The sequence below is a fragment of the Trachemys scripta genome, chromosome 6 (assembly GCF_013100865.1).
Source record: "Trachemys scripta elegans isolate TJP31775 chromosome 6, CAS_Tse_1.0, whole genome shotgun sequence".
Lineage (NCBI taxonomy): Eukaryota > Metazoa > Chordata > Testudines > Emydidae > Trachemys > Trachemys scripta.
The window spans coordinates 114,964,544-114,974,321 of record NC_048303.1 but is presented as its reverse complement, the minus strand read 5'-3'; the positions used below and the strand labels follow the sequence as shown (position 1 = coordinate 114,974,321).

Here is a 9,778-nt window from a genome sequence, read left to right as displayed (position 1 = left end):
GGTATTCTTATTCTGGAATATGAGTGTCCACACATGAAAAGTAATCTGGAATATGGTAGGATGTGAATTTAAAGCTGCTTAACTATTCCTGATTAAGTCCATGTGTGGACACACTCTTATTCCGGCATAAAAGTGCCTTAGTCCAAATGAGTGTATTCCAGTGGATTAAGCTAATTCAGAATAAAGCACTCTTATTCTGGAATAGGAACACGTAATAAGAACACATGGAGTTTTCAGGATTAGCTATTAGGAAATAACTCCCCATGTAAACAAGCCCTAAATTAGATTGTAAAGAAACACTGAAGTAAGGGAGGAAAATCTCTCCTGGAGCAGTTTGAGGGTATGGACAGGAGACTAGTAGCAGTGGAAGGACAGATGGGAGGAAGTGGCACCCCCTGGGAGTGTTTCACACTTCCTCTAAAATCTGTGCCTGACCGGCAGTGGCTCCAAGTCCCAGGCAGCACCTTTCCCAGTTAGAAATCCTCCAGACTGCTACAAGCACCTACCACAGATAGGGGGAGAAACGCAGCCGTTTTGCTGCGGATTGACCTGTTTCTCTTCACCCCCCCGCCCCCGACCCCTTTCTAAGTGAAGAAAAGAAAGTGCCTCGTCAGCCATGGAGGTCAGCATGGACTCAGGTCAGTTGCCCTCCCCTTGGGGAGGCTGGGTGCAAAGGCAGCAAGAGGAAAGCCACCGGGGAAGGAGCCCAGAGACCCCGAGCACATGGGCAGCAGGCGAGGGCTGCTGGGTTGGGCTGAGCACCTTAAGCCCATCTGGGTGCGGAGCCCTCGGGGTTGGGTTGTTTCTCAGGCGCAGGCAGAGGAGGGGGAAACAGACCAGGGAGGGAGAGGGGGGTTGGGACGATGGCTCAGCTCTTTCTAAATATAAAACCCAAGTGAAGGGAGGGAGGCTGGACCGGGGGAGGGTGGGGGAGCCGCACTCGCTCGCGCACGGAGGGAGCTGCGGCGCTCGCCTGGCGGCTGGCGCTGGGGCGGGGAGAAGCCAGGCAGGGCCCCTGCCCCGCAGCGGCCCCGCGGCCCGGCGAAGGGGGCGCGGGGAGAGCGCAGGGGAGAGGCGGGGAGGGACCCCACCCCACCCCGAGTGACGGGATCGCTCCGGAGCCCCCGCCTCCTCCCGCGGCGGCTGGCAACATGGCTGCGGCCGCCTCCGCCGCCCAGGACGAGCTGAGTAAGTGACACCGACACGGCTCCGGGGCGGGGGGTTTCGGGGGCGGGGGGCTCTGGGGTGGCAGGATCCCCCCCCAGGGCACCCCCCCCGTGTGTGCCGGTCCGTGGGGCGGGGCCGGTCCCCTCTCTGAGGGGGCGGGGAGCTGGGAAGGGGGGGTGCTGGTTTCATCGCCCCGTGTGGCCGGGGTGCCCCGGGCCAGGGGCGGCAGCGGGCGGGGAGGGAGCCGGGGCTAGGCCTCGGCTGTGCGCGGTCACGGTGTGAAATGGAAACTAAAGCCCGGGGCCGGGGCTTCCCCGCCCGTCTCAGCCCGGCCCGGCCGGCCGCAGCCCCCGGGCCGGGGTCCCCGTCGGGGTGTGTGTGGGGGGCTCTGCCAGGCCGGGCCTGGGGGCACGAGCCGCAGCCAGCGGCGCCTGGGGGCCGAGGCTGAATGTCTCCCCCGGGGCTGGGCCCCAGGCCGGGCAGGCCGCAGTGACTCTGCTTTCCAGCCCCCGCTGGGGACGCCCCGGGGAGCCCCCGGCAGCAGGGCCGGCCCTGGGCGCTCGGCCCCGCGGGGACAGGGCGAGGGGAGGGTGTTGCAGGCTGATCCGGGCGGGGCCCCGCTCGGGGGTGCCCCTCGCCCCCGTTTAATGTCCCCCCAGTGGCGTCGCTCTCCCTGCCAGGGGCCTGGGCCCTGCTTCGGGAGGGGAGAGTTTCTGGGCCTGGGGCCCCGGAGCAGGAACTATCAGCAGCCCTGACACTGCTGCTGGCTGGGAAATGTAGTTCTCAGTCCTAGCAAGTTACTGGTGGGCGTCAGCTGAGACTGGCTGAGTGGTTAGAGCAGATGCCTTCCCTGCTCAGTGATTACAGGGGGTCTCTGGCTCATCTCGCCAACATGCTGGCGGTGTGACCTTGGGCAAGTCCCTTCCTGGCTCCGTGACTCAGTTTCTCCATCTGTGAACTTCAATTAGTTGTGCTCCCTTATCAGACTAGAGTCTTGTGAAGCGTAATGTTTGCAGAGGGCGTAGAGATGCTTGGATCAGAAGTGCTACAGAGGTGCAAAGTATTCTAAAGTTTTGGTCGTTTATATTCCTCTCCAGAATAGCGTCTGACAGCACACGATAGATATGAATAATCCTTTGCTCATTTCATATTTTTTTCTTGTAATAAGTAGTGCATATATACAAACTCTCCCCTTCCAGAGCTTGATATGTTTTGTTTGAATTTAAAGTAGGAATCTAGTATAAGAATAAAATATATTGGAAAATACATTTTAGCCATTTCAGTTTTCTTCTATTCTGCAAATGATGCCCCTGATCCAGCATTAAAACTCCATGGCAGGTCCTGTGCCCATGCAGTTCTCAGTGCTGATCAGGATGGTAGTCAGAATCTGAGTCACATAATTCAAATTTAGATATTTTTTTATTTGGCGGGAAAGGACACCCAGTTTGGGGTGTTTTTTAACCTTCAAATCTACTGCTGAATCTGGTGCAGTAATGATAGATCTGTCTCTGAAGAAGTATAAAACGTTAAGGGAGTGTTTTCTTGTCTTGTTGCTGCATCTCCTGAGATATAACAAAACTAGTTTTCAGACAACCTTCATGAATTAATAACAGCGTGATGTTTAACCCAGCTGATCCTGATCCATGGGAGAAATCAGTGGGCTGAGGAAAGTGGTGTTTTAAACTTGGCTTGACTGTGGAATTGATTTCACTACCAGAAACTCAGCAGAAGGAAGAAAGGTTTTAATGCAGACTTTCAAGCTCCAGGCTGTCAGATTTAAACCATGCATTGCTGCTTGATGTATAACTTGATTCTTCTGTCCTCTCTTTAGAGAAAACCCCTTTAGCTTGCTTAGTTTCTACAAACTATTGCAGCAGTTCTCAAACTTCATTCGACTGGGATGCCCTTCTGACAATAAAAATTACTACACAACCCCAGGAGGGGGGGTGACCGAAGCCTGAGCCCGCCCGAGCCCTGCTGCCCTAGGTGGGGTAGCCAAAGCCCAAGCCCAAGCCCCACCGCCTCAGGCGAGGGGACCAAAGTCTAAGCCCAGCCCGAGCCTTGCTGTCCAGAGCTGAAGTCCTCGGGCTTTGACTTCGGCCCCAGACCCCAGCAACTCTAAACCAGCCCTGGCGACCCCATTAAAATGGGGTCATGACCCACTTTGGGGTCCCGATCCATAGTTTGAGAACCACTGAGCGATTGGATGAGGTGAATAGACTACGGAACATCAAAATACTGGTGGTGTCTCTGATGCCACCAAAGAACCATAATTTCATGTAGGAATAAGAAAAACCTACAGAATTCACTGATTCTCAGGTCTGACACAAATTGCAACATACTTATTCCAGTGACAGTTGGGATGAATCATAGTCATGACCACTGTAGTCTAGAAAAATTGATCACAGACTCCATGGTCACCATCAGCCATGAAATTCTTCCTATACAGTCAACTATATATTGCCAGTGTTCCCTTCACTTGCAGACCTTGTAAAACTACTCAGGCCTGGTCTACACTACATAGTTAGGTTGACATAAGGCAGCTCATGTAGACCTACTTAGATCAGTGTAATGTACACAGTACGGCCTTGTCCCGCTGATGTAAGTGCCCTACTACACATAACTCCACCTCCAGGAGAGGCTTAGGACGTATGTTAATGTGGTTAGGGTGATGCTGTCTCAGACACTGAGTTACTTACATCTGTTGTTGGCTGTCTTGTCAATTTCAAGGCTCCCTGCTGGAGTCCTGAAATTGACAAGAAAGCAGGGCAGTTAGACCCTGGCTGACACTGGCTCCCCAATCCCAGCCAGGCTGCATCCGCCTGGCTCCCCGCTCCCAGCTGGGCTGCCCCTGCCTGGCTCCCTGCTCAGGGAGGTGAGACCCTCAGGTGTCTGGCCCCAGCAGGGAATGGGGAGGTGAAAAGCCCGGGCAGCTGGCCGGGAGCAGAGCGGAGCTGAGAGCCTTGTCCCCTACACTGCCCCTCTTCAGTTGGTGGAAGGACGTGCACCACCGACAGAAGAAGGGTAGTATGGACATCAGCCACCACAGTAATTACTGCAGTGACTGTAAGTTGACCTAACATAGGTCGATTTAAGTCTAGCGTAGACATGCCTTTAGTGGAAGAGTTCCTGCTCGCAGACACAGCTTTATTCAATCTATGGAGTGCTAGTTTCCTCCACCTACAAACTGAATATAACTGTTGCCTGTTTTTGGCAAGGTGTCCTGTGGTTATTGTCACTGGATTTACAGTCACATTTAAATTTAATCTAGGCCTGGAAGAGGGGAAAGAAGAATGTCTTATAGGGTACAATCCAGTTTAGCAGTTTGATGTCACACTCATCAGATGTCTCAAACTATGTAAACTATGGCTTATCTGTCAGCTGTACCACTAGAGAGTGTATAGTACCACCCTTCTGACTTGAGGGTGGTGGGGTTTTTTGTGGAGAGGGAGGATGGTGATTTTTCCAATGCCGCCTCTATGAATAAATGCAAACGTTGTGCAGTCAAAGGTGGACTTTAACAGGAAGCATAAGAAATTCAGGTAGCACCGAGGGGGAAAATTGGGCAGACTTCTCAGGTAGAAGTGTGTGAGAGACTAAAATTAAATGCATCAAATTGTATTGTGAAAGGAACCCGATCTGTAGGATAATGAGCCTCCTGAAGGAGTAACCCAAATTTTCTTTTAGATCAGAAAACCAATTTGTCCCTGTTTTGTAGGCGTGTAGAGATAAGAAACTTTGATCTGTAGCAGCAATCAAATAGATGAGCTGTTACTCCTTTTTTTGTGTTGAGACAAGAGTGCTTGCTTAAACTTTTTGTGAGGATGCTTATGATTTGGTGGATGAATAATTTAAACAGTGATAGCTTGAATCCTAATATAAAATCAGTAAATTGGGCCTAGAGCTGTGCGTGTTCGGAAAGAAAGAAAAGCCATTTTCAAAGAGAATGGGTAGTAATCTAAAAGGAGTCTAAACATGACACGCTGCACATGGAAATCCAAATTCTGGCATTTCAAATCTGTATCTAAACTTTTCTCTGCTATGGAGGAATATGGTGAAAATAGAAAAATACATTCCCACAGTAAAAGATAATGTTTTATAAACTTGAGTAGTGACTAGGACAGGTCCCTTGTGGTGCTCCCTTAAAGTCATTTGATATTGCGATAGAGCCATGAACAGTACCTCCAAACCCTGACTCCCAGTATGCTGCTATAACCATTCTAGATGTACATTCCCCAAGGCCTAATACAATTCCAGCAAGAATTTTCCTGGTGTTTTAATGGAAGCATAATACAAGTAGATCAGAGTTGGACTCCCAAACTGGGTATCTTGCTCCTCCAGTCCAGAGTGGTGCAGAATCAGTTATTTAGCTTCTGGAGAAATGAAAGCCTCATTTTGCATTCTGTTCTTTTAATGTTTGCTTCAGCCTCCTCTTCTTTCCCCCCAATCATCCCGGGAATGAAGTTGACTGACTGTATCCAGGTAGAAAAGTAAGCACTTATTTGACATAGGGCCTTTTGGAGGAAAATTCCAGGATATGTGCACAAAATAACTTTTATAAAATGGTCTTAGTGCAGTAACAATCAGCTGTTTTTAAGGAAGTGTACATCCTCCGGAATGGCTTTAATATTGTGATCACAGGGCTCTTGCTTTAAAATGGAGTTTAGGCTGGGGAAGGTGAAGGAGGTAGCTGCCTGCATCCTCTCACAGAAAGTTACTGTCACAACTCCTGGAGTCCTGTTGTTTTCCAGGCTCAGACTGTATGGCTGGGTTGCTAGGATACTGTTGTGCTAACTAGATCAATTGTGAAGTACATCTGGTTTGACATGTCCCAGTCTTAGTAGTCCCTCAAATCCGCTTTCATAAATAGAAGTATGCACTTCATACTTGATATTCTCTTCTTACCCGAATATACATCACAACGTTCTGTAAAGAACATCTGACTTGCTGTTTACAATGGCTATAAATGCCACTGGCAGCTAATTCTTTAGTATAATAGGAAGGGAGGAGAAACTGGACACACAAAAAATAGCATTTGAACTGAGAGCTGACTTCTTTGAACAGATGGATAAACAGTGAACTACACTGATGAGGCCGAACATCCAGAAGGATTTATTTTGTTGTTTTAATTGAAGAAATGATAAGAGACGGGTGGCAAAACTGTCTTTTAAAAGGTACAGTATATTAAACTTCTTCCCCATCCTTCCCTTTCCACTATTTCTTATGGCAAACGACCATATAACAGAACCAGAGCAAAGGCCCAATCAATCTCCTGTTGGATTTTTGCCATTAACTTCAGTGGCTTGAAGGATCCAGCTCTAAGGCTACAGAGATTTAGAGGCTCCTAAACAACATGATGTAATGTCTGATCAGAGATCACTGCAGTAAAATGGGAGACGGGGGGTCATAGAATCATAGGGTTAGAAGGGACTGCCAAGGGTCATCTAGTCTAACTCCCTGCCAAGATGCAAGATTTGTTGCGTCTAAACTATCCAAGGGCTTGTCTATACTTACGCGCTGGTTCGGCGGCTGGCAATCGAACTTCTGGGTTCGATTTGTCGCGTCTTGTCTGGACGCGATAAATTGAACCCAGAAGTGCTCCCCGTCGACTCCGGTAATCCTGCTCGCCGCGAGGAGTACGCGGAGTCAACGGGGGAGCCTGCCTGCCGCATCTGGACCGCGGTAAGTTCGAACTAAGGTACGTTGACTTCAGCTACGTTATTCACGTAGCTGAAGTTGCGAACCTTAGTTCGAATTGGGGGGTTAGTGTAGACCAGGCCCTAGACAGATGGCTGTCCAGCCTCCTTTTGAAAACCTCCAGTGAAGGAGCTCCCATAACGTCCCTAGTCACTTACAGTTTGCGGTTCGGGGCCTTGCCATTAATCTGGCTTTCCTTTACAAAAAATATTTATATTCCCTTGATGGTTTAAAAAGAAAGACAATCCTTGTGGTTTTATACAGTATATAGTATCTGCAATCTGAAATGTATTGTTCTTTCTCCTAGCAAGATGTAGTATTTCCATCAATTCTGAAGCCAATATTCTTTCACGTACTTTTATCATATAGTTGGAAAAGAACCAGAAGGGGTTAGAAATGACATTAGAAATCCTTAAGTTACCATGGAAAAGCTGTTACCTACTTGTGAGAAAAAATATTTCTGCTTCTAAAAATATCATCCATCTATATACACAAATTGACCCTGGTGCTGTAAGCAATGGTCTAAAGATTTCTTTGGCTTTTCTACTTTCCTGATTCTTAGTGCAAAATGAATGAATATGAAAGGACACCTGAAATCTGATCAGTTTTGTAAAATTAGTTCTAAAGTAGTTTCAGATATTGTACCTGTTCCCGAGTACCCCACCCAGTCTTTGTGGTTTTACAAACACATTTTCTTAAAACTCTCCCCCTGTTACTCAGTGAAAGACCCTACAATAGTAGGAAAAAACAAAGTCGCAATCTTGCAAACACCTACACACATCAGTAGCGCCATTGAGTTATGCGTGAGTGTTTGCAGAATCGAAACGGGACAGAGTAGAACTGACTATAAAAAGCTATGTCAATTGCACACAGTATACAAACTGCAATAAGAGAGAGAATTGTAGGCACCGTTTCTTACAGTAACTGGTAAAACATTTTCAGACTGATTTGTTTGAAAATTAGCAGTTCATGTAATGATTCTGGTTTTTACTGCTTTCAAATAATCAAGCCTGTTTTAATCTTGTCATGCTACTGTTTATGCTTGTGTTTTTAATTTATTCTTGATAAATAGCCAGTGGCTATCATAACTGGAGCACAATTGGAAAAGGTCACACACATTGGGCCCAACTTCTGGGTTACATGGTGACTAGATTTTATCTGAAAAAAAAAAAAAAGCTGTTTCTAGTCCTCATGGTTGGGAAGAAAAGCTTGAAAAAGGTGTCCCAAGGGTAACTAATGCCGTGATATCTGCCCAGCATCCTAAACAATAGCTCTGATTGGTGAACTGTGCCATTAATCATAGTGGGCTGTTAATTCTGAAACCAACTGCTGGGGGAGGCCTGGCTGATACCACCCCAGCAGAGGATTGTGTCCCCTCATTGCCATGACACCATTGTGTGATGGTGGCAGAGCCTCACGCACACACTCCTTTGCTCAGGAGGGGTGGGGCTGAGACATCCCTTCTCTAGGATGGACTCCAGCCCACCAGAAAACAGGGAAGAGATGGTCCATGGCGAGGGAAGGCCCAATCTTCTCAAAGAGGAGTGGGGGTGGAGTCCCCTGCCAGCCAAACAGATCGCTCTTGTGCAGGAGACCTCTTGCCACTTCACTCCAAACAGGGGTCATGGCCACAGTGTGGGTCATGGCCATGGGGTGAACTTAGCGACCCAGAGTACCTTGGTTAATAATTTGGGCAGATTTATATTTGAGAGGATGGTTAAAAGCTATAGAAGAGAAAAGTTATTTCTCAGACAGACTTAATATACGATCTGGCTCCGTTAAGCTATTTTAGCTGCATCTCCTATGAATCCCTCTCGTTTCCTAACCCCCTTAAAAAAAAAAAAAAATTGATCGTATTACCCTCTTGAAAAGGACAGTTCATTTTAGTCACTTGGTCGAGTTAAATTTAATCCCAGATCTCGATCAACATTCTCTTTCCAGTGTCACTATGTTTACCAAGAATTACAGATGTTAGACATATAGAAGTCAGTCCGTTATGTTAACCAGCTAATATAATGTGTGTTATAGTTGGGAACATGGGGCTAAGGGAGCAGCATATTTTATGGTCTTAAATCTGGAATGTGAGCCTGGATTTGAGACCTAGGAAATACACCTCTACCCCGATATAACACAAATTCTGATATAACGCGGTAAAGCAGTGCTCTGGGGTGGGGAGCGGGGCTGCGTACTCCGGCGGATCAAAGCAAGCTCGATATAAGTTTCACCTATAACGCGGTAAGATTTTTTGGCTCCCAAGGACAGCGTTATATGGAGGTAGAGGTGTAGTCTGGTGTAGAATCTCAAGAGTTCTCCAGATGTAACTTGCATTTCAGTGACGGATGAAATGATGCTTAATTAACGCTCATACCATCGTAATCTTCATCTAAGGATTGCAAAATGCTTTACAAATGAATACTAATAAAACACTGACTTAACCAACCCATCAAAATAACAGATTACAGAAAGCATATATATCAATAGATTGAATTAAAAGCTTCAGTCTTGGTTAGCAGATTGCACATCAAAGCTTTTATTTTTTATTTATTTATTTATTTTTGGCTAGTGGGCTTTTTATTTTTAATTTGCTACAGTTACGGTCCAGTTGTGAGAAGACACTTTGTGGAGCAGATCACAGCAGTATGGAACTGCCAGGGCTAATCCAAAATGGATCTGATTACTAGGGCTGTCAAGCGATTAAAACAATTAATCACACGATTAAAAAAATTGTGATTAATCGCGTGATTAATCGCACTGTTAAACAATAACAGACTATCATTTATTTAAATATTTTTGGATGTTTTCTACATTTTCAAATATACTGATTTCAATTACAACACATAAGAACGGCCATACTGGGTCAGACCAAAGGTCCATCCAGCCCGGTATCCTGTCTGCTGACAGTGGTCAATGCCAG

General features: G+C 47.1%; 1 protein-coding gene across 3 annotated transcripts in view; it reads left to right on the top strand.

The window, feature by feature from the left end:
* The first annotated feature begins 471 nt into the window (after nt 1-471).
* Nucleotides 472-9,778, top strand: part of ECPAS (Ecm29 proteasome adaptor and scaffold) — an 86,407-nt gene continuing 77,100 nt past the window's right edge. Inside the window, exon 1 of one of the 3 annotated variants that reach the window (XM_034773186.1) lies at nt 472-638. In XM_034773186.1, the coding sequence (XP_034629077.1) occupies nt 617-638 (22 nt within the window). In that variant the 5' untranslated portion in view covers nt 472-616. Of the gene's footprint in view, nt 639-1,031; nt 1,189-6,245; nt 6,342-9,778 lie in introns of those variants that run through there. The other 2 variants (XM_034773184.1, XM_034773185.1) reach the window with 2 other exon arrangements.